This window comes from Rhinolophus hipposideros (assembly GCF_964194185.1).
Source record: "Rhinolophus hipposideros genome assembly, chromosome: 20".
In the NCBI taxonomy this organism is placed as follows: Eukaryota; Metazoa; Chordata; class Mammalia; order Chiroptera; family Rhinolophidae; genus Rhinolophus; species Rhinolophus hipposideros.
Window position 1 is genome coordinate 40,531,800 of NC_138066.1, and position 25,078 is coordinate 40,556,877.

A 25,078-nucleotide genomic window follows, 5' to 3' on the forward strand; every position below is an offset into this window, starting at 1 on the left:
AGCCTGAGGGGAAAAGTGCTATAAATAGGCATCTGGAGAGTAGAAGATCCTTTGACAGCAATCAAAAAGCATGGGTTCAAGTACAGACTCTGCCACTTACCTTAAGCAGTCTCAGTTTTCTCATCTATAAAATGGTAATATCTAACTCTCACGATTGTTTTAAGGGTCACAGATACAAGATATATTATGTACATTATAAAATGCAAAATACTAGTCATATATCCAGGATAGCTTTGAGGATCAAAATTAAGAGTAAAAATCTCTTTCCTGATAAAAAGACTTAATAACGAGCATAAATTTTAGGTGGTAATATCATTCTTTCACTTCAGAGGTTACTCAGCATCCTCTATAGCAGTGACCAGCAAATAGAGCTTTGCAGTCCATCCAGCTTCTGTCGAAACCACTTATCTCTGCCATTGTCGCTCAAAGGCACCCAGAGACAATACAGAAATGAATGAGCATGGTTGAATTTTCATCAGACGTGATTTATGAAAACTGTGGAAAGCTGGATTTGGTGTTGGGCCATAGTTTGCCAACCCCTTCCCTACGATGAAAGGCGCCATTCCCTTTGTTTACCAGGATCCTTTCCCTATAACCAAACAGCCATGTGCATGGTCAGATAAGAAGAGTACTAATCTGTGTGAGATACTTGGGTAGCTACAAGTGGATCTCCGAAGATATATTTGTCAATAATTTGCCTTAAAGAAACTCATTGAATAACCCCAAGGTTAGTGTTTGCCATGATCTTAAGATACCTGAGCCATCGCTAAGATCCCTAAGAGAAGATGACTCTGTTGCTTCATGCTTTCCCGCTTTCCCTTTGTTTATGAAGTATTCAAAAATACTGAGCAAACGTACTACCGGCTGGTGAACAGTGTTATAAATTTAGATGCTGACAAATATTTAAGAAAGGGACTCTATTACCATTTATCTCTGACAAAAAGAGATTCCTTCTTGCCTGAGCTATAGTTATAGATACTGAAAAGAAACTTTTCTAGTTATCTGAACCTAAAGTTCTCTTCAAGAATCCATCATTTAGAATTTAATTATATGGGTTTTTGGCTATATCCTGCCTGGTAATGAGCTCTGCCTGTCACTTTTGCAGAGCTGAGTTTAACTAAACTGAATCTCTTTCCTGCCACACCCCACCCAGTAGAAGAAATCGGTAGAGCAAATCCTTGGTACAAGAAAAACTAATACTCCCAATCCTAGTGTCCGTCTCTGTATTTCAGACTTATCTCCTGTGTATTTACTCCAACCTCACTGGGACTCTCAGTGCTGCTTTGTGGTCCATTTACTGGACCATTTACTTGAAGTTCATTTACCAAGGTCTGTTCTTACTCAGCTCCCTTCCCCATCTTTTTCCTCTAGTTCTTAACCAAGTTAATTAACTCAACAAACAGCTTGACTTATGAGTCACTGAAAAAATAAAGCCATGAAGTTTGGCTTCCTTTAACTGCTCTCCTCTTCTCACCAATAAATCAATGTATGTCATCGTCAATTCTTTCGTCCCTTTTTCTTTTCTCGGGAAGAAGAGATGTCCCTGTTTCTCTTTTTTTTTGGTGTCATTATGAAACATTTCAAACATAGGGAAGCATAGGTAATTGAATAAACAAATGCTATCTATCATTTTTAACAAGAGTTAAGATTTTTCCAGGTTTGCTGTTCAAATCTTTATTTTTAAGAAACAAAAATGTAGCAAATGCAATAGAAGCCCCCTTTTTTCCCTCTCTTACCCCATTTCTTTCCCTTCGCAGGTATTTTCTGCCCTTAAGTTAGCATGTGTTCTTCTCATCAATAATTTGTACTTTTCCAATATAAAAATATATTCACAAACAATATACAAAATTATTTCATGTTTTTTAAACTTGGCATACACAGTATCGTACTCTATATATAATACCATGGATAGCTGAGATTTATCTGTAGACCTAGATCAGTGGCTTTTGCCTTTGGCTTTATAGTGCCCCCCCCTTATCCACAGGGGATCCCTTCCAAGACCCCTAGTGGTCCCTGAAACCCCGGGTAGTACCGAGCCCTTCCACTCTGCCCGAGCTGTGGAAGCAGCTTCTTCAGCAGCAGATGTAGCCTCTCCAGTAATTTTTACATTTTTCAATGCAAACCTCTTCCTGAATCTGTGTAACCATCGCTTACTCGCAACAAGTGGCTCGGTGTCGCTCGTTTCAGGGGCTCCTTTGCTGAAGTCTTCAGGCGGGCTCAGTGCTTTCTGACACAACATATGGCTGTGAGTTGGAGCATGTTTTCTGTTCATGTCTTCCACCCACAAATGTAATACCTTTTCCATCTTAACTAAGCGTTCATCACACACTGTGGCCATAACTTTCGTAGTGGAGGTACAAAAGCAAAATTGGCACGGTTCCTTTTTCCTTCACAATTTCTCAGATAGAAGATTCGTCCTTACTGTAGATCTGAACCTCAGCATACAATTTTTTTTTTTATTAAGTCAAGAACTTTCACCTTTTGGGGCAGCCAGATGGCTCAGTTGATTAGAGCCCGAGCTCTCAACAACAAGGTTGCTGGTTCAATTCCCGCATGGGACGGTGGGCTGTGCCCCCTGCAACTAAAGATTGAAAACAGCGACTGGACTTGGAGCTGAGCTGTGCCCTCCACAACTAAGATTGAAGGACAATAACTTGGAGCTGATGGGTCCTGGAGAAGCACACTGTTCCGCAATATTCCCCAATAAAAAAATTTAATAATAATAATAATAATACATTTAAAAAAAAAAACTTCCACCTTTTCTCGTAAAGAAAACACGTATGGCTTCTCTTTGATGTAGTTGAATTGCCAGCATCACTACTATTGTGCTTTGGAGCCATTATTAAGTAAAATAAGGGTTACCTGAGCACAAGCACTGAACAGTCAATCTGATAACCAAGTCAGCTTCTAAAGTGACTAGCAGGCAGGTAGTGTAACAGTGTGGGTGCACTGGACCGAGGGATGATTCGTGTCCCAGCAGGATGGAGCAGGACAGCACGAGATTTCATCATGCTACTCAGAATGGCGTGCAATTTAACACTTATGAATTGTTTATTTCCGGAATTTTCTATTTAATGTTTTTGGACCGCAGTTGGTCGCAAGTAACTGAAACCACAGAAGTGAAACCATGGGTAAGGGGGACTGTACATTAGATTATCCTTGGGAGCTTTAAACACATGCACATATTTCTCAGCCTTACTCCCAGAGGTTAATTAATAGAGCCATTTTACATAAAATTGAGTATAAAATACAGATTGTTCCCATGTACTCACTCTCCCCCACATTCTCCTCTGTTACTAACATCTTGCTCTGGTGTGGGGCATTTGTTGTAATTGATGAACCTGTATTAATATATTATTAACTGAAGTCCATAGTTTACATTAGGATTCACTGTTGTGTTGTAAGTTGTGTGGACTTTACCAAACACATAATATCCAATGTCTACCATTACAGTAACATACACAATAGTTTCACTGCCCCCAAAATTCCAAAGCTGTCGAAAGTACTCCTAGAAAACTCTGAAGGATTGGCAGGAACACCCAGTGAAAAGCAGCTGCAAACTACTCTCCAATGCTTCATTCTATCCTAGATCTTGGTCCAGTACTTATTCTCCAACTTATTAGTCCTCCCATGTTCTCAAAAGAGGATGTCTTTTTCTTTGTTTAATTTTATACAGCTTTTCCTAGTTGTCCTTAGCAGGAGTGTGTGTCCAAATTACCTAGATCCACCATTATCAGAAGTGGAAGTCCATCCAAGTTCCCTTGAGCAAAAATTATGACCCGGCATTCTGGGAACATCAGCTTTTCTCTAAATCTCTTTGCCCTTCTCATTTAAAATTTTGTTGGTATCCTGAATGAATGAAACTGCCCTGGGTATCACACAGAAGAAAGAGATGATTTACATCCAAGAAAACTAAATCCAGACTTGTAGGCCCTGAGCATAGAAGTGAGTTCGTGCATCTTTCAGAGAAGCTTAATACAACATTGCTGATTTGGACATAAATAGAACAACCTTATCCTTTGTCCATGTCAAGGAACAAAGCAAGGAGAAGTAGCTTAAGTTTTTAAAAAAGAATACCTCCCCAGATCCACTTACTAGATCTCCAATTTCATTGTTAATATCTCCCTGCCCTTGAGAGTTCCTGCTTTAATTCACTTGACCCAGATGTTGGCAGAACAGTAAGATGATTGCCAGAGTCTTGCCCTAACAACAGAAACTTTAGAAAACAAATTATTTAAATTATTTAAACTTCCTTTTGAAGAAGCCCACATGAAAGGGGCAAACATTAGTACACGCCATAGGACCTGGGCCAGTCCTAGGAGAGAAAAGTGGTTGCTGATGTCAGTCAAACGTATGTTGTTTTTTCCTGCCATGATCATTGTAGGATGTATCAGTCAGGGTGAGGCGTGCTAGCTACTGAAACAAACGTGCAGACTCTCAATGCCTCTGGCTCTTGCTTACGACCCAGTACAGCTCACTGGGCAGCTTGGTCCATGGAGTGGTGAGTCTCAGAGGGCGCCATGGATCCTCTGCCTGCAGTCAGGAAGAAGCGTAGGAAGTGTGGCAAACACGCAGGAGGTGTGGGGCCCGGCCTGGGCAGGGCGTACTACTTCTGTCCATGTTTTATTAGCCAGGATTCAGTCGCATGGCCCACGTAACTGTAAAGGAAGCTGGGAAATACAGCTTTCCCAAATGCCCAGGAGGGAGAGGAGATGGAGATCGATGACAACATTGCATTATCGTCTCAGGGTGTATTTGACTAACTTGAATGTAAGAGATTGGTTCAAGAAGCCTAATAGAAAAAGTGGGGGGGGGGGGAAATTACATCCAGATACAGCAAAACAGAGAGGTATTAAGTAGATTTGTTGCCACAAACTGCTAAGATACAGACATCTCATTTAGCTTGTTCCCAGTCTTTGTTCCCATATTTTTAGGGAAACGCTCTGCTCTCATTTGTTGGTACCCCACACCTGGAGGGCACTAACTTAATACCCATGTACTTTGTAGCTGGCTACTAATTTAATTGTCTCTACATTTCTTTTTCAGGGTTTGAGTAAAAAAGTTGGCGTATCATCCTCCATTCTCCAGGGTCTCTGGATCTCCTATAGTACAGAAGGTCTTTCCATGGCATTGGCATCTTTGCGAAATCTCTACACTCCAAATATAAAGGTAAACGTGTACAAATTACAGTTAGATTAAAATAGTAACTGAAAAAAATAAAATTAGGAAGACATTTAAGTGGCTATTTAATTGATTTTTGACTTGTCTTTGACTGTCTTATATTGATAATTTAGTATACGAGGGTGCCAAAAAAATCTATACACATAACTTTGTATTCATCTTTGTATAGGTATATATTGAGTATTACAATTTTAATACAACTTTTTTCCTTTCTTAAAATGTGGGGCCGGCCCGGTGGCTTAGGCGGTTGGAGCTACATGCTCCTAACTCCGAAGGCTGCCGGTTCGATTCTCACATGGGCCAGGGGGCTCTCAACCACAAGATTGCCGGTTCAACTCCTGGAGTCCCGCAAGGGATGGTGGGCTCCACCCCCTGCAACTAAGATTGAACACGGCACCTTAAGCTGAGCTGCCGCTGAGCTCCCAGATGGCTCAGTTGGTTGGAGTGCGTCCTCTCAACCACAAGGTTGCCAGTTCAGCTCCCACAAGGGAGCAACTAGAAAACGGCAACTGGACCTGGAGCTGAGCTGCCCTCCACAACTAACACTGAAAGGACAACAATTTGACTTGGAAAAAAGGCCTTGAAGTACACACTGTTCCCCAATAAAGTCCTGTTCCCCTTCCCCAATAAAATCTTTTTTAAAAAGTGTGTATACATTTTTTTGGCACCCTCTGCATTTTAAATTGTTACCTTTTATTCTGTGAGTTGAAGACCAAACCTATTAACCTTCTACCTTCTGTAAGCGGACTCTGATGTATAGGGTCAGGTCCTGCTGCTTCTAGGGAGTAAATCAATATTGGGTAGGTTTTGTTTTGATAGGAGCTTTTCTGACCAACAGTTCACTTAGTAGAGACTGAGTTCAGAACTACAGTATGGGTGGCATTTGCTCTAGTTACTGAGAGGTTTATGTAAAAGAGACTATTTATATCCCTTTCCAAAGGCAAAGTGTGGAAAAAGGAACAGATTATAATTATAAGACCGAGTAGTTATTAAATGCTACTAGGCAGTATTGTGGGGGTCCCAGATGACTCAATAGAAGATGACTAAAAGGATGTGACTGATATTTGTCTGAGTCTTATTTCTATTTATTTACCTATTTCTAGGTCAGCCGACTGCTGATTTTGGGAGGTGCCAACATTAATTACCGGACAGAGGTTTTAAATAATGCTCCAATTCTGTGCGTCCAGTCTCATCTTGGTTACACAGAAATGGTAGCCCTGCTGTTGGAGTTTGGGGCCAATGTGGATGCCTCTTCTGAAAGCGGCCTGACGCCTCTGGGCTATGCCGCCGCCGCAGGCTTCCTGAGTATTGTTGTGCTGCTGTGCAAGAAACGGGCCAAGGTAATGGCTGCCTAGCTCTGCTGCTTTCCTCTCCTCCTGCTGTCGTCTTCCTTATCTCCTGTGTTAACTCACGAGTCTAGGTAGAGCACATCGGCCCTATTAGGGAGCAGATCAAAGGGAGTACTGGCTCTGCATACATCCCAGTGTTTGTATGCCAGTTCCACACTGCCTCCGGACACAGCCCTAAAACCTTGGAGAGGCACTTAGGAAACTGCATTATCAGCAGCCACAAAAAGCCCCTGCCTAACAACCAAGAAATTCTCCACTGAGCTCAGAGCAAGGAAGAGAAGAGGAGCAGCATTTTTACTTTTCTTATGGCATTTATTATATTCTCCTTTGTTGGACCGGCTTTTGTCATAGTCATTGCTATGTCAAATCCTACCTTGTTCAAAAGTCCTTGAGCACAGAATCTATATTTTATTATCTCAGTCACCTGTTTTTTAATCCTGTGTGGTACCTTGCACATAGTAGGCATTCAGTAACATTTGTTAAATAAGTGGCTAAGTGGACCTAATGCTGGGGAGAATCAGAGAGGGGAGTTCTGTTTCAAGTGCTCTAACTGCAGCTGGAAGGTAACCTACTTACGTGCCAGAAAAGGCTCTTCATCTTCTGAGCCTTGTAGCTAGGGGTTTTCTGATAGATTGATCTTAATCAGGCTCTTCTTTCAGCCCAAACTTGTAACCAGTACTGCAGTTGTAAAAACTGCTATTGGAACTTAGTCTAGCAGTAAGCTCCAAGTACCTCTAGCCATTTTGGCCAGATCTTTTGAGATTCTGCCCTCCCATTGGAAGAGAGGAGCAGCCTTTGCCAAAGTTTGGTGGTCAGAAGTGTGATTCATGATATGAGATACTTTGCTTCTTTAGAAGACCAAAAAAAATTTGAGCTTCAAAATGTTTTTCTTTCCTTTCATGATTTTAAAGACAGTTTTTTTACACCAAGAGAACTACAAGTCTTTCAAATCTTGGTCAGAACAAAACTAAGGACAAAGGAGAATGTACCTCAGGAAAGCAAAGCTGAAGCTGGGAGTTTTGTGTTTTGGTTTCTTTTAATGTGAAGATAGAAGCCTGACCCTATGAAATGAGGTTCTCCCCAGAGAGGCATCTCCCAGGTTTGTAGCTCAGTGGTGATCTAGGCTGAGTAGGAGAGTATCTTCTAAATTTTCTCAGAGGTTGGTTCAGGGAATGGGAAAGGATGAACCTTGGTAGTCCAGCCATGTGCAGCTAGCTGATGTGACGACACTGGAAATACAACCCCAAGTATTTGTTCACAAATTGCTCTGTCCCCTTCCCGTAGGTGGATCACTTGGATAAGAATGGGCAGTGTGCTTTGGTCCATGCTGCACTCCGAGGTCATCTGGAAGTTGTCAAGTTTTTGATTCAATGTGACTGGACAATGGCTGGCCAGCAGCAAGGGGTGTTTAAGAAGAGCCACGCCATCCAACAGGCCCTCATTGCTGCAGCCAGCATGGGTTACACTGAGGTAAGAAAGCAGGTGGTAAGGTTTTGGGGGTTGGGGTTGCAATTCAATCATGATTTGATAAATGGAGTTGTACCCCAGTTTACTAATAACTCTTTTCCCAATAATTTTAGTGTCATTAAATCTGGTATGTGATCTAATGTCCAACTACTTCTCACCCTCATCTAATTATATGCATCAAACTAGAACCTCTTTCAGCTTTTAGCACTAAATCAAATCCTGATTTGTAATGTTTCCAGGGTGTAAATACTCCCACCCTGGCTGATTTCAAGCCACCACTGTGACATCAGTGAATACGAAGTTGTGAAGGGATGTACAGTAGCACACCATTATGTAATATTTCCATCATACAGACACAATAAATATAAATAATATCAAGAGCATAGATAATAGTAAAATGTAGTTAAATAATCAGGAAGTTACGAGATTTTATCTTTTAACTTTTGTTTTAAGTGTAATTTATTTGTTATTTAATTTCTAATAAACATCTTTGTTTAACAACCGTCTTGAAAAATTCCTAAAAATTTAATGATCAACTTTCGTGGCCCAGTCCAAGTCAGCTCGCCTCTCACTGAAGCATGAGAGGCTTCAGTGACACAGCTACCCTGTCGACTGAACTGATAGGTCACCAAGGGAATATTAAGTAAAATTGGAATTTTTATTAATCTATGGGAGGTTGTTTTTTTTTAACTCTCTCCAAATTTCTGGAAACAGAGCTATTACTTTTCTTTGTTGTTAGCAGCCATTCTCCCTTTATTGTATGCAAAACAGTCCTTGTACTCCTGAGAGGAAAAAACATAATTGCTCTGCTTTGAAGAAACACATGCCCTACGTTTTCTCCATATTTATTTTCTGGTTTTTGTTTATTGATTGTTTTTTTCTGTTTATTTATTGGTATTCTTATTGGGAGGATGAAGGGTTGTTTCTTTAACTTAAATATGAGGACTATGTAATTTTTTAAATCACATGCTATATAAGTGAATTATGTTCAAGAGAAACACGTAAGCTGTACCGGAACAAATGCTCATGGCAGCTTTGGGTTTCTTTGCTAGGACAAGCAGTTCAGATTCCTTTCGTGTGCAAGAGACTTCGTAACACCTGGATCATCCATGTTCCTTCCAAACCTCACAGGCTAGTGTCAGTAACATAGGGTTCCACGTGAAGCTTGAGCTGACACAACTTCTTGTTTCAGATTGTCTCCTACCTACTTGATCTTCCAGAAAAAGATGAAGAGGAAGTGGAACGAGCACAGATCAACAGCTTTGACAGTCTCTGGGGAGAGACAGGTACTTGTCACAGACATCACTCTCTTCTCTCATGAATGTGTTGTGTTTGTGTGGAGATACTGTCTGCATCTCCCACCTTGATTTTTTCTCTGGCATACCTCAGGCATCTCTGATGGCTTTTGTATTGGAGACCAGTTCAGCCAAAGTGAAAAGTCAAACAATTTCCTTCTTTCAATCCTCTTTCCCTTTGGATTCTGCGTATCATTAGCACTGGAGTCTTCTTTCAAACAAAACTTTCCCCCGTTCTTGTTCCTAAATGTTTTCAAAAGACTGAAAGTTTCCTTACAGTGTGCCAAACCAGAGCAGAAAATAGTTGTGGTTTGTTTCTCTCTCTCTCTCTCTCTCTCAATTCCTACAGCAGTTAGGAATAAATATTTTTCCTATCAAAATAACTCTCTTCACCTATAGTTGTAAACTAGCAGGCTAAATTTTTATCTATATCTCTGGCTTAACCAAGTGTTATGGCAAAGTAGTATCTGACACATTATGAGTAAAGCTGCTATCTGGATGCAGATGAAGGTGCCACCCTAAAAAGCTCAGCCCCACGCAATCCCCTTTGGTCAGCAGCATAGCGATATCTATACTGCGTGGTACTTATGACACAAACAGAAGTCTCATCCTTGTGACCTTTGCAGGACATGATTCTTGTCTTTCTCCCAAGTCTAAACTGGAATATCTGGAGAAACATTAGTAACCTTTTCTGTTATTTTTATGAAACCAGGGCAGTGAAAACTGTAGAGACACCACAGATATGTGTCATGTTTGCCAGGAGAAGTAGACCTATATTGAGATGGCCAGTTTAAGGAGACTATTTTACCAAACAAGAAGGGTATGTGTTTTGGTTAGGGTCTGAGTGTTATTTTTTTAAAAAAAGAAAAGACACTTGAATTAATTTAAACTTTAAAATTACCTATTGAATTGTGATATTTCCACCCATGGCAGAAATCTTATATAAGTTGCATGGCTTCTTTAACATCACGTAGAATGGTCCAAAGCCCAGGAATTTGCTTCTCAAACAATCCCTCCCTCTGTATGAGACAAAGGGAGCAGATGCCAGGCAGCTGCAGCTTAAGAGCCTGTGACAGATTAAAGGAAAATGTGCAGCTGGGAACAGCTGCTGTCTCTGGGATCCCACCCTGAGGAAGCCAGAGGACAAGCTGAGGGGAAGAGACCGGCCAGGACGTCAGCAGTTCTGGAGTGTGCATATTGTGACCCAGCGCTGCGGGAGCGACATGTTGGTTTACCACTCCTATCATCACAGCACTGCCACAGCCCCCAGCAGACCCCTGGTGTCAGGCTATACACCTGTGACCACTGGGGAGGGCAAAAAAATAAAGTAGTGGCCCAATGGCGATAATGGATAGAAATTACGGCATTAATATAGTGATGAATAGCAAACACATTCCGGTGCTGTACTTGAAAGAATTCCTTAAGAATGTTCAAGAAGGGTGTGAACTAAGTGGAAGACTTATTTTTATTGATAAGAATTTCTCATTAGAATAAAACTTTACGGTCTCAGGACTTTTAAAACATTTCATGCTTTAAAGCTTGCCATAGTGCTCGCTTCAGCAGCACATATACTAAAAGCTTGCCATAAAGTTTCTTACACTCTCTTACGTATATATCATATCTCAAGATTATAAAAAAAAATCAAAGCTTTGTGTCACTTTGCTAGTCAGAATTGTGTTGTTGAACTTGATATTTATATGAAATAATGTCAGCATTATAAACATAAAATGTTATTTAAATATGTTAGAATGAAATGTATTAGTAGTATGATTTATAGATCTATAAAAAGTTATTTGACCTCAGAAATATTTCTGGGAAATAATGTCATTGCTATGTAAAAATTTTCCAACAACTCACCACTAGTGTGTTACAATAGACTGGGTGTTGCTTTCCTATCAATAGTAATAGATTTATTACTAAGTATACATGTTCCTTTCTAACCTACAGCACATAACCATTTAAAATTTATAATGATGTACAGAATTGGGACATTTCCTCCAATGGCAAAATCTTATGTATGTTTCCCTTATATAGGGAATGAAGGTCTATGACCTGCAGCCATCTGGTTGAGGTCTCATATCTGCATTCCTGACCTATCGAATCTAAGACACCACTAACTACAAGAAACTATATAACCATTATATTATGTGCCACTACAAAAAAATTAAAAATCTGCCTATTAAGCTGACACAGTTCTTTATTATAACATCAATTGCAAGATGTATTCTAATATTAGAAATGTTAAAATGTGAAGGAAAAAGAGTATACCTTAGAATCAATGAAATATATCTTAGCATATAATGAAATAGTAATTGAGATGTAATTTTTACATATCAGATTTTCTAAAAGCAGATCACAGGAATATCCTGATTGCTTTTGTCCCCTTTTTGCAGCCTCTTTATCTTTCCATATAGCAGCTTTCTACATTCAGCTTTCACCATCTGGCTGACCCCCTCCCATCCCACAGGGTTTTCACGGACTTCTCATGGAACAACACAGAAAAAAAGCAATTGAGGTGACATGATTGTTCACCACTCCCTCCTCTCTCTTTTGTCTGATGGGCGTAGGCTAGGATGACCGTTAAAAGCTAGCAACTCTGGAGGGCCTGAGCCATCCAATAGCCCAAAAGAAGCGAGTTTGCAAAGTAAACAAGATACTCTAAATTCATGCCCTCATCATCCCTTGCCTCCGTTTTTACAATTACCTCTTAGCTGATCTTCTTGTCTCTAGCCTCACCCTTTTGTGATTCACCTCCCAGACTTCAGCCAAAGTGATCTTTCTAAGCCACAATCTGTTCATGTCACTTTCCTGCTTACCACCCTTCAATGACCACCTGTAGCATGAAGTTATTTAACGTAGCATGAAGAGACCAGTGATGCTTTCTAGCCTTGTCTTCTCCAGTAACTCCAATAATACTACACACACTGTTTTCCACTTCTCTGCCTTCATACATGCTCTCTCTCTGCCAAGCATACCTCCCCCTTGCCCTTGCATGCCTGTAAGTCTCCTGTTTCTCTTTCAGCGTCCAGCTCAGACTGTCGTCTCTGCCTGGGGACCTTCTCAGATACTTCTTCCTCTGTGCCCCCTCCATACAAGCAGCGTCCATGGGCTTGTCTCTGCTGTGCATATCACACTGCGTAGTAATGCATTTGTTAATTTGTCTGTTGTCCTTACCTCAACCATGAGTTCCCTGAGAGCAGAGACAGTATCTGACAAATAGCTCAATAAAGGTTTGATTAATGTTGTTTTGGATCCTAGCAGTGATCAGTGTATGTCTTTCCAACCACCTCCCTCCCATTGGTCTTACATGACCTGTCTGCTGTACTCTTTCAAGGTTGAAAGTGGATAAACAAAAGAACCGTTTGCTTCACTGCATTGTATTAAGTGTCAGCACCCCATCCAAGCAGACTCTGGCTATTTCCCCAACTGTAAGCCGCATCCTGTCTGCCTCTTCAAACTCCTTAGATGTTTCCATTTGAAAAAAAGGAACATTTATGTCATATAATGTCATCAGACGCCGACAAGCTAGGGAACAAATTTTGTTACTGGTCTCTCAGGAAGAGATTTGGCTCCAAACTGCTGTGTTTGCTCTAAGAATTTGTTGTTTTACAGAACTGGCTTTACCTTCATCTTCATTTTTTCAAAAAGTTTTTTAACAGTTTTTGATAAGACTTCTATAAAATCCAGCCAAAGCAACTCCTTGCGCTTGGATTTAGAAAAGCACAGGCCCCATTTTACAGAGTTGTGTTGTTCTGAGATGAAGTTGGCCAGCTGTGTTAATCACCATGTGCAACTATCAGCTGGAGATCCTGCCAAATTACCTCATAACCTAAGCAACAGAGCAGATACAACAAAGGAAAAGGCCAAGTGGAACATTCCCTCTCATATAAATGTATTACCCGGTGGGCCAGCCAGAGCAACACAGCTCCGGGTTAGAGTGAACAGTGTAAGCTTAGCTTTCGAGGTGGGCACTGGCGATGCACGTTCTACTGTGTTCTGCTCTGTGTTGTCTCGGCATCATTGCTAGGAGACTTGATTCTGACATATTGTCTGTGTTTTCTCCAGTGCACTATACATTCTTTTGTGTAAAAGAATGTATTTGCCCCGCCCCCCCATACATGGGACATTAAAACGGAAGTTTGCTGCAAACCTGTTACCTAGTAGCTACTTTAAATGGGATCAGAACATAGGAGTTAGAAATTTTCCACATCATTTGTTTTGTGTACCAACGGGGGGTGGTATGGTTCCTACCAAGTATCTAGCCCAGTCAAGTTCTTCCCCCGCCCCCAGTGTTACTGAGCTATAATTGACATATATAACATTGTATAAGTTTAAGATGGACAATGTGATGATTTCCAGTCAAGTTCTCAAACTGCTCTTGTGTTTTTTTCCCTGAACTATTAGAAATATAAATTTCAGAAAGTTTATATTGATTTAAAACTTTGATTTAAAGAATAAAAGGCAAGTGCTCGCTTTGGCAGCACATATACTAAAATTGGAACAATACAGAGAAGATCAGCATGGCCCCTGCACATGGCCTCTGCAAATTCATGAACCGTTCCATATTTTTTAATGAAAAAAAAACAAATAAAAGACAAAACCTTCTTTGTCAAGTAAATAATCATATCAATCAATACCTGTCATACCAATCATACCAATCAATTCAGGGCTTGAGAACTTGGAAATGACCCTCACCCAGATAGGACCAAGCCTCTTCCCTTCTGTGATACCAACATTTACAAACTGAAATATTATCTGTACCTGTCAAATGTTATCTTTTTTTGATTTGTCATTGGAGTAGGTGGCCATAATAAAGGAAGGACCTGCTGACTGCCACAATCTATTTTCCAAGTCAGTTTGGAACAAAGTTCTGTATCTTTCTTCAAAAGCATAACTCTTGCCATCTTCTAACAATGTTTACCATCCTCCCTACCCTCAACCATTCTTTTAAACACTAAACCTGTGTGTTTGCTATCTCCTGGTTAAATGAGACAAAAATATATGTGTTCAAATATAGACTTAGTAGAAAGTACATCTCCAGATTCTGCTTGTTACTATTGAAATAGTACTCAGAGGATGAAATAGGCACTTACAGAATCTCCACTATATCAAAGATAAGAAACAATGGACAATAGCACGAAAAGAATGTTCAAACGTTGTCCTGCTGTGTCCTATATATTCACCGTAGCAATTTTTTATCTGTGACTCCATTATTTTGTATATTCAGAAGAGCCTTTGTCACTCCTCTCATCTTTAGGACAGTTCTGATCCTCATATAAAAATGATGGCAGATATACTAGAAACTTCTGTCTCAGCTAATGGAGAAAAAAAAATAAAAACTGACCCAAAGCCCTTACACTGCAATTTCTGACTTTGGTTTTTTAAATTTAAGGGCCGAGGAATAGAGAGGTTGACCAGTGGTGGTTCCTGGCTAATTCTCAAATAGACCTTACTCTGCAAAGGCCCTTCTCTCTCCATTCTACCCACACATAGACCAGTAGAAGGATTGTAGGTGGGAAGCAGTACCCAAAAAAAAGGTCAAACGCAGCGAAGGCAAGTTGAGTAGGAAAAATGAAACCAAGTAAGTTTGATCAAAGGTGATTTTTTCAATAAATTTATAAGCCCATTTCAATATAGTTTTACTATTTTTCTTTAAAAATATCCTTCATGTCAAAAGTAGCTAAAATCATTATTCTTGAAGGTAAAGTAGTGGTTATATTAAACACATATACTGCTGTGCTTAACACAAAGTGCTAGACAGAGCAAGAACCACCTGTCTTCAGTCTGCGTTCTCTGCCCTTAGCCCTGACAGCTGCAGCCGGAAGGGGCAAACTGGAGGTGTGTCGTCTGCTCTTAGAACAAGGGGCGGCAGTGGCCCAGCCCAACCGCCGAGGGGCAGTGCCCCTATTCAGCACTGTTCGCCAAGGCCACTGGCAGGTAAGCAGGGTAGCCACTTCCAGTCCCACGTGAAGGGTAAGTTCTAAGTGGGAATTTCTGATACAGAAAGAAAAAGAAATCACAAAGTTTGGGTTACTCAGCAGTCATTGAGTTTGAGGACTTGGGCACTTGTTATTAATAATCTAGTTAATTGAAAATATGTCAAAAATTCAAAATCATCATTATGCTTTAGATTGTATAGATGAACTAGTTCCTTTTGGCCTGGTCATGGAGTGACGTCCTTCCAGAGAACATTCCACAGTATCCACAGGTTCTTGGGAAGGTTCATATCTCAACAGATCTCTGCTAACCACTTACTTGCAGGTGTCTCTGACTTGCTAAAAGAAACTGTGATGTATATAAATTCTAGCTATGTGATCTTTCCAGATGTCTGGCTTCTGGATAAGTGCTAATTCATACACTTAGGATGGAAAAGAAAACATATTCATAATAATCTTTCGAAGTATTTGAGTAGGAAAAAAGGCTCTAGAAGCCAAAAAGTGCTAATGACTTATCAGAGGCACATTTTGTATTCAGTTCAGTCGTAAATATTCACTGCAGGCAGGTTTGCAACTCCCAGAGGTCAATAAAATGGCACTGACATAGGTAGTGACTTGTATTAGAGCTTCAGTTATGGAATTGTTTAGTCTACATCTTGGCCTTTGTTATCGTAAATTCTTTTTGACTCAGTGGCTGAGTCAAACATTCAGAATTGAATTCCTTTCACTTAGCTGTCCCTAAGAGAGTCAGAGATCAAACCACTTGGTACTAGGACTACAGGAACTAGAGGGGTTCTTGCAGTGGAAAATTACATGTAGAAGTGACCTACCTGTATAGCAGTGGGAGTTCACACAGTGGAGGGGACAGCATGCATGTGTCTGCTCAGGGGCTCTTCCTGGATAATTGGTCCCCCTTTCTCTGCACTTGCAGATTGTTGACCTTTTACTCACCCATGGAGCTGACGTCAACATGGCAGACAAGCAGGGCCGCACTCCCCTGATGATGGCTGCCTCCGAAGGCCATCTAGGGACTGTGGACTTTCTACTTGCACAAGGTCAGTCCTGGGATGCCAGAGCTGGATGGTCAGTGCCCATAATAATGCAAGGAACTCTTAACTTCCAGTGATGGATTTCAAGAAATGTTACGAATAGATATTATTAACCCAGTTGGTTAGAAAATAAAGGTCCATCTCCTCTCTTTCTATATACAGTGGGACCCTTCTAACTCTGATATTCTCCATTTCCTTATGGCTTGAGGGATCTTTAGTATCCTAATCAAATTAACATTGAAACTCTTCAGTTTAAATCAGTAAGCTCCAAACTTTAATTTTTAATGTACAATCAATAAATGTTCATCTTCCAGGGATTGTATTTTGACTTTAACTTCATCGATTCTTTTGTAAGCCCTCACAACTGATATTTTTCTTGTATCCAAAGGAGGCAAATGGAGGTTAAGACAATTCCTGACAATGACAACCCTATTTAAGAAATCAGGATATTATTCTCCTCCTGTTGTAATAAGTTCCTTTTGACATTTACCAACATGCACATATTACTGGTGAGTGGGAAATAAGTTAAAGGACACATACCACAGTCAAAACATCCCAGGCTCCTTTTGATTGCTGTGACCTCAGTCACCTGTGCAAAACAGTGATGAGTGACAGATCTCGCTTGTGGAAAAGCTCACGTCTCCGGTGACCCCACAGCACCATCTAGTGGAGCTTGAGCACTTACATGATTGTGACTGACCTTAATGACGTCATTCCAATTAGCTTCCCCTATTAGTAAACTGGGCATAAACATCTATAATTATATCCAAGAAATTATATTCAAGAAAACCAGCCTCCTGAAGAATCATGTCCAGGCTGAAGCTACTGAGGATAGTTGAATTAGGGAAAAGATGAGGTTTCTTCTAAGATGTCAGAGTACAACTTATTGGATCTTTAGCTGTACCTTACAAAGACAGTATGCTTCCACGACCTCAGACTCACAAGGTTGAGCCAGAATCAGAGAACTGAGCTCCCAGTGTGCAAAGCTGTTCTTGCTTCCCCAGTACAAGCCACCAAACAAGTCTGGTTTCATGATGTCTCTTCATTTCTGCTGTGAGGGGGCTGGGAAGGAAGAGGGATGTGCCTAGATTCCCAGGATAAGATGTGGCAGGAATAAATGTTCCAGAACAACCCGAGTCTACTGGAAAAGGCAGGGCCTCTTCAGCCACTGATAACCTTTAGATAGCTGCATAGTGTCTGCCTCATTCCAGTAGAAGCTCATCAGGCACACATTCCAGAGAGTTCTTCTCTCTTACCACTGCAGGCATTCTGTCTTTGTACTATTTCATTTCTTCACATTTAAATCAGAAACTTTCACTAAATCAACGAATTCTACAAACGTTATTTTAGCCTGCATTATTTATAGAAAACTATGATAGGAACTGTGAGTGATTTTTTTTAATTAATATATTAATACTATAATCTGTGCCCTCAAAGGATCTATAATCTGCCAAGGAAGGAATGAAACAAAGATAAATAGCTGCCTTAAAAAGCAGAGGATCCCAAGTACTTTAATAAAGGTATCTGAGTTAGAATAGAACAGACTCTAAAATTTGAATCGGAAAAATGTTGATTTAGGGAGGGGAAGTAATGTAATTGAAAGATGAAGGAAGAGGGACAGTGCACACAGATGTGAGGAAACATGCAAGTGAACTACATGAGGACTCTTGGGAAATAAAATGGGAAACAGATATGGAAAGAAATTAAAAAGGAACAAATTGAAAGGGTTTGTGGACTTAATTCTAAAGGCAGTGGGGAGCCCTTCAAGATTTTTAAAATTGGGAATTGATGCCAGAGTTGTGCTTTAAAAAAAAAAATCACTCTGGCAGTAGTGTGACTAGTAGACCTCATGAAGTAGTAATAGTGGACCAGGGGATCAATTAGGAAGCCATTGCAGCAGAATAGCTGAGAGGTAATAAGGCCCTAATCCAGGTGCCGTAGCTGTTAGAACAGAAGGGCCAAGTGCAGAACAGGTCTTGGATGAGTAAAGATGGATTGCATACAGGAAAGAAGGAGAGATGACGTGAAGATAACTGCCAAGTTTTCAGATGGGTGTTTGGGAGAACTGTGATTCCATTAACTACAAGGGAAGAAGAGGAGGAAAATTACAAATTGAATTATGGAAGTAAATTAAATACATGAGTTTATTTTATATGTATATCCTTTTAATTTCCTACATTCCAACTTTCCTTGTGGTTGGAAAATCAGTTTATCTGTAATATACATCCAGAACCTTCTTGTCCTGCTTTTTCCACTGCTGGAGGCTCTGTCCAGGGAATCTATCGAGATGTTGTTTCTGAGGAAAACCCCTTGGATCCTGTCCCATATTCGAAGTCATTCCACGTTAGAGTTGATGTTTTAATTGCAAACTATGCCATTATGAAAAGATAACCCAGTACATAAATGGTACGTTCCAGCCCTTCGTCCTGCTCTGGGGAGCCCCGAAGTCTGGTTATCTGACCTCTAGAGATGCACAGGTGATAGGCCAGATAACTGCTGAGCAGACCCTGAGCTAGCTGTAGCAGGTCCTAAGCTGGATCTGACATCTGAGTCCTGTCTTGCTGAAGAGGCAGCCTGGAAAGTGTTCTGTGTGATCTCTAGTTTAGTGAGTACGCCATGCCAACTGTGTAAAAAGAATTATCTTAGGTGCTCTTCAAAACTAGCAAGGAAATGATAGGCTCTTTGCCATCTAGTAGCTTCCAATCTAGGTAAGAACCAAATGTTTATTGAATTTTAGACTAATTACAAAACAGTGTGTCAGGTATGCTTCATCTTTCCAGATGAAAAATAGAGATTTTGAAGGCAGATACAGAATATAAAAGGAGCTAAGAGTGAGTTATTGAAGACTAAACTCTGAATATCCTTTGTGACCTGGGCTCAGTCTCTTCCCATGAGCCCATTTCCCCCCACAGTTGAGTGATGGGAAAAGTTTCCTGGCTCTATCATCAATGATAAACATGTACTGACCTCTTTGATGAGGTTGTCTCAAGGAGTTTATGCTATTGTACATGGAAGGCTTTTGCTGAGTTTGGAAAACATTCATTGAGAATTTATTACATACAAGTAGGATACATTTAAAAAGATTAATAATAGACAAAGGTAACTTAACAGTTTTATTGAAAGCTAACTCACATACCAGAAACAGAAGCTGTGCTTCAGCAGAGTGTGCACCTTAATTAAGCACCAGCTTTCCCTTCTGCTGTGAATTTTCATGTTTCCTCAGCCCTGTGTTACACTTGCTCTTGTAGGTGCCTCCATTGCTCTGATGGACAAAGAAGGATTGACAGCCCTCAGCTGGGCTTGTTTGAAGGGTCATCTCTCCGTAGTACGTTCTCTGGTGGATAACGGAGCTGCCACCGACCATGCTGACAAGAATGGCCGCACCCCACTGGATCTGGCAGCTTTCTATGGTGATGCTGAGGTGGTGAGTACCTTTAAACAAAAGTCTCAGGGTTGTAGGGATAGGGAAGGTTCTCCATCCATAATGTCTGGGGTTGAGGGTCGAGTACCGTGTTAATGAGTCCTGATATAAAGTTCCTGGATCTGTACTTGCTAGGGAACAGGACTGTGCAAAACACGATGAAAGACCAAGCATGCAGTATGGCCCGAACGCCCTGGCTGTGCAGCCTGGTTCAGGCCAGCCGTTGACTAAGGGCAGGCAGCAGGCAGAGCCCTGAGGAGCGGTGCTGCGCCATTGCCCCGTGTTAACGGCTCTGCTTGGTCCACGTCCTAGGTCCAGTTCCTGGTGGATCATGGCGCCATGATCGAGCACGTCGACTACAGCGGAATGCGCCCTTTGGACAGGGCAGTGGGTTGCCGAAACACTTCTGTTGTTGTCACTCTTCTGAAGAAAGGAGCCAAGATAGGTAGGAAAAAAGGAAGAAGGTGCTGGCCATCTGTGCCCAGGGGCCAGACTGGTCCAGTGGTCTGGCTGCCCTGGGTGTTTGGTTTGAGTGTGTATAGTTTCCCCTCTGCCCTGGCCCAAATATTGTCCAAGTGAACAGGAAGGCTCTTGGCCCAGAGAAAGCCATCTGAGCCATGGTCTACGCTACCCCGTGTCCAAAATCACATGGTTGTCTGCCGGGCCCCCAAGTAGCCTTAGCCAGGAGGCTGTTCTGCCCTGAAGCACATCTCGGTGCTAACGCCTCTGTACCAGCCCCGCCCTGTGAGCTTCCTGGATCCCTGCACGGCCATGAGCCTTTGCTTCCCCTTGCTCTGCGTGTGCTTCAAACTCAAGCCCCTGCTGCTGCTGCCCCATCCGCTCCCCCATTCCACAGACCTATATAGACCAGGGTTGGCTGATATGCTGGCTTTTTTGCTGCCTGCCTCTCACTGCTGCTTTTTCCTTCTTTTTTTTTTTCCACCTTCATCCATTTTTTTTTTCCTCTCCTACAACTTTTTGTTTTCTCCTTTCTTTGAAGGTTGTCAGACGTTACCGAGTCGCCCACGAGGTATATTTCACCGCTGTCAGCATCAGGCATGGTCTGATGGCTTGGTCAGCTTTGCCTTCTCCTCTTTGATTTAGCCTGCATGAGTTCCCTACACCTCTAATCTTTTAATTTACTTCACCTTAAAAGAAGATTTTTTTTTAATGACTGTTGTAGAGAATAACTTGAACTTTTGATAACTAACCCTGAAAGCTTAGTTGGTAAATAATTCAAGCATCTGTAAACTAATCAATTTAACCTTTTCTTTCTCTTTGGGGGTAAAGTAGTCCTCAATAATGTTGCCTTGTTTCACGTCTTTTTGACATTGGGACTGTGCTCCTAGATCACAGTAAATCCCAGGGAGTCTTATTCGAGCCTCACAAATTCAGGGAGCCTATAGTCTTGGATGGTTTCCCTTCTGCAAAGTACATGTTTAAATATTAACAGATTAAACAGCTGGGGTCTTTGAGTTCCATATTCTAGCATAAATTACCCTTTTTGGATATTTTAAGTCTTCTGGTGACATTTAATGTAAACCCTTTCTCCCAATTTCCTTATTTAAAATACCTCCAAACTGAGCCATTGCCTGCCCACCTACAACATGCAGGCTTTGCTGCTCTCCTGTGGTGAAAACTCAGTTCAGGTATTCTTATTTTAAGGTGAATACAAATCCAGTGCAGCTTCTTGGCAGTGGAGTCACTAAGATACTCCCAGGTCTAAGAGATGAGGAAATTGTTGTGGAGCAAGTTGTTCTCTCAGCAGAAATTCCCCCAGGATGTTTTTTTCACCTAGCTTCCTACCACCCTTACATTGTATGAGTTTTTTACCCATCATGCATCCTGTACACTACAGGTCCAGCCACATGGGCGATGGCCACCTCCAAACCAGACATCATGATCATCCTGTTGAGCAAGCTGATGGAAGAGGGGGACATGTTTTATAAGGTGAGGGGAGGGAGGAACAGCGTTTCCTCAAAACAGCCACTGACTGTTTCCTACATAGAGAATCTACTCAAGTTGTGACAGTTATCATCCTTGATTCTAGAGGCAAAGGGAGAATGCCATCCCTCAGTGGCAGGTTCATAAGTTGAGGATCCTGGGTTTCTGCCTTCCCAACAAGAGAGCAAGAATAGCCTACACATGCCTGTAGCTGATCTACCTAAAGACCTTTTTTTACCTGGTCACTAATAGGCAGTTACATAGATTTCTGCATGGAATCTGGTAAGTGGGACCTGAAAATTCATGGAAAAGTAAAATTATGTAAAACAGGTATTTCCAGTCCATGGAAAAGAGTCTTTGATTTCAGCTTTCACGTTTAATATATCCATAGATTTAAAAGTCTATAGTAATAATAGTTTATCAGCATCTCTGAGTAAGATAAGGCAACCGAGACAAATAGCAATTAAAAGATTTGCTTCAAGTCATTAATGCATGACGACAACAACAACAAAAATGGAGTCTTTTACTATGCACAGTTCAAGCTGAAGTCTCCGTACCCTAACACATCCTCTCGTGGCCTATAGGAAGTTCCTTAACAACATTCCATGTCAAACGTACCTCGTTGTATTAAGATTCACTGAATCTTCTCCTAAATGTAAATACAAATCCAACCCAGCTTTTGGCAGCAGATGTCACTAAGACATCCCCAGACCCACAGATGAGGAAATGATTATGAAGCACATTATTCCACCCCTCTTTCCCCCCCACCCCCCACTCCACCCACCCCTGTATAAGGAGTGTATGAAGTTCCTGGGAGCGGAGTTGCATTTCCCGAGGACCCTTTGAAAGTCATGATTATCTAGGACTCTCAGGCTTCTAGGAAACTTTGAGTCCTGACCCAACCATGATTTCACATGACTTCAAGGAAGGGCCTCATTAGCTGTCATATTTATGGGCTTGAGAATGGCATTGCTCTCGAGAATCTACACCCTGGTTATAATATAACTTCTGATATTCTAAGACCAGGAGTCCTACTTCCTGATGAGAATAGGCAGAGCTACTACTGTTCTCACCCAGCATTCTACCTTGGAAGACTCCAAATCTCTCCATAATGAAAGGTACTAAGAAGAAAATAAGAGACAGGATCCTTGGTAAAGTGGTAGCTGTCCAGAAAGAGTGGGGCGAATAAAGATCAGCTAAAGGGATGGAAGGTGCCTCCTGCATCGTCCTGGGCTCAGCGTACAGATTTTCAAATACAAACTATAAGAAAAATGCAAGGCCCTATAACCAGGTCCTTCAGTGGGCCATAGATATACTTCATCTTGCAAAATCTCTTCTACATGGACAGATGGAATCACAAATTCTAAACGGCATTTCTCTACTACAACCCTACCCTATGCCTTTTCTAAAATCAGGAAAAACTGATTGATAATTATTTTATGCCACGAGAATAGGGAACCAGCAGCTAGATGATTTTAGCTATTACATCCTTTGTAAGTAAAAGAACAACCTCTTCTAGAGGACTGGCAAGGAAAGAGTTTTCCAGACAAGCCAAAATTAAGGAAGTAGTAATAACTGTAGCATTATTGGGACTGAGAAATGATATGTGTGCCAGGGAAATCAGGTCAAGAAAAAGCTCCTTTGAAATGAGCAAGGTCAGTCCCTTAGGAATCCAGTTGGAAAGCTGGGGTCCCAGGCCTTTGATTCACCAAGGCTTTGTTTTTTTCACTTGTGTCTTGGGAAACCCCTTTCACCATGCCTTTTCTGCCAGGTAAGTTTCCTAAAAGAAAGACTGAACCCTTCTGCTCTCACCATTAGGGCCAGATCTATTCTCCAGGGTGGTGTTTGGGAGGGCTAACCTTTAGTAATAACTGGTGAGAGAAGGGAGAGTGGGGCCAAACGTACTCAGCTACTCAGCAGACCAACTGTGTGTTTTGCCATCTTGTCCTCCCGTTAGAAAGGTAAAGTAAAGGAGGCTGCTCAGCGCTACCAGTATGCTCTGAAGAAATTCCCTAGAGAAGGGTTTGGTGAGGACTTGAAAACCTTCCGGGAACTGAAAGTGTCTCTTCTCCTCAACCTCTCTCGATGTCGCAGGAAAATGAATGTAAGTCCCTCTCATCCCACCTCCTTTCTGCAATCCTGGAAGGTGACAGTCCATGTCACTCGCTAGCTTTTACCAGGCCTTGAAATCTTTCTCTGCCCCATTTGGAACTTGGTTGTCCTTCACAGAGCACTGACATTTGCAATTTGAAAGAAATCAACTAAGTAAAATCTGTATCTCAAACTGAAAATGTTAATGCCGTAGGCACTTTATAGTTTTCTGAATTTTCTTAATTCCCACTGAAAGTGGGATGGAATACTGTCATCATCTTCCCCTACCCCAAGTCAACTTTCTGGGCTTTGGCAAAATGCGAGAGCAGTCGTCACTAGAATTCCAGCTATAATTAGTTAGGAATTTTAGTTATTCCTTCCCATTCTACAAGACCCCTGAGTCATTCAAGGAAGGGTTGGGAAGAGGGCTCAGGACCATGGACTTCAAGGTTTAATTTTAAGGCTAATTTTGAACTTTTCACTTCTTTTATCTTTTTATTCTAGCATGCCATGTCCCTTCTTTTCAGCGAAAGAATCTTAGAACTCTTCCTGGTCCTTTACTATCTCCCAAGTAGTCCTTGGTCCTTCTTCCTGCCTTACAGATATAGTCTCTGATGCCCTCAGCACCTGTGACATGCAGACAGTCCCGGGCCAAAAACCCTCTCTCAGATCCTGGGACTAGCTAAGGTCATATCAGGAATCTCTGGCATCACCAACCTGAAGTCTCACAGTTCATCAAGAGATACAAATAATCCAAGCCAAACAGGAATGTAGATCAGTAAAGAGCTCAGCTGCACCAAAGTCACATTTCAGCCTCAGTGGCAATGGATCTGCTGTCAATTCCAGAACGATTATTTACGTATATGATCTTCATATCATCCACCTCAAACTTGCCAATGAAAAGAGCCCTGATGTAGACTTGGGTGTCTCAGAGGACACAGGTTAGGGCCCTAAGAGGCAGAAGTGCTGAGGAGAGTGGGGGTGTGGTACAGCTTCCTGTGGGAAGGGGGGTGGGTGCCTTGGGGGAAGGCAGTGAGGTTCTTTGGTGAAACAGAAGCATCTACACCACAAGTATCACCAGCTAGTGAGACCAAGACAGAGTTCAGCCGCCAGCCTGCAGTCTTCTTTGCCTAACAGATAGTACTCTACTTAAAATAACTATAATCTTCCCCAGAATAATGATTGTCCCAAAAGAAAAAATTAAGGGGTAAGGTTGGAAAAAGAGTAGGGATAGAAGACAACCCTTGTAAGATGGAATACTTTCTCTCGAGCTCCACCGTTGTTCACAAAGAGTTAACAGTCACCTCCCGTGACCACTACTGTGTGACACACCTGAAGTCTGTAT

At 41.5% G+C, this 25,078-nt stretch overlaps 1 protein-coding gene across 10 annotated transcripts in view; it reads left to right on the forward strand.

The window, feature by feature from the left end:
- The window catches only part of TANC2 (tetratricopeptide repeat, ankyrin repeat and coiled-coil containing 2), a 266,923-nt gene that overhangs the window by 234,293 nt on the left and 7,552 nt on the right, over positions 1–25,078 (forward strand). For 7 of the 10 annotated variants that reach the window (XM_081027315.1, XM_081027318.1, XM_081027319.1 and 4 more), the window contains 11 exons: positions 5,047–5,169; positions 6,285–6,521; positions 7,815–8,000; positions 9,190–9,283; positions 15,096–15,229; positions 16,160–16,283; positions 19,526–19,701; positions 20,011–20,143; positions 20,699–20,728; positions 21,557–21,648; positions 23,600–23,746. In XM_081027315.1, coding sequence (XP_080883441.1) covers positions 5,047–5,169; positions 6,285–6,521; positions 7,815–8,000; positions 9,190–9,283; positions 15,096–15,229; positions 16,160–16,283; positions 19,526–19,701; positions 20,011–20,143; positions 20,699–20,728; positions 21,557–21,648; positions 23,600–23,746 — 1,476 coding nt within the window. The remainder of the gene's footprint in view (positions 1–5,046; positions 5,170–6,284; positions 6,522–7,814; positions 8,001–9,189; positions 9,284–15,095; positions 15,230–16,159; positions 16,284–19,525; positions 19,702–20,010; positions 20,144–20,698; positions 20,729–21,556; positions 21,649–23,599; positions 23,747–25,078) is intronic. The other 3 variants (XM_081027317.1, XM_081027320.1, XM_081027323.1) reach the window with 1 other exon arrangement.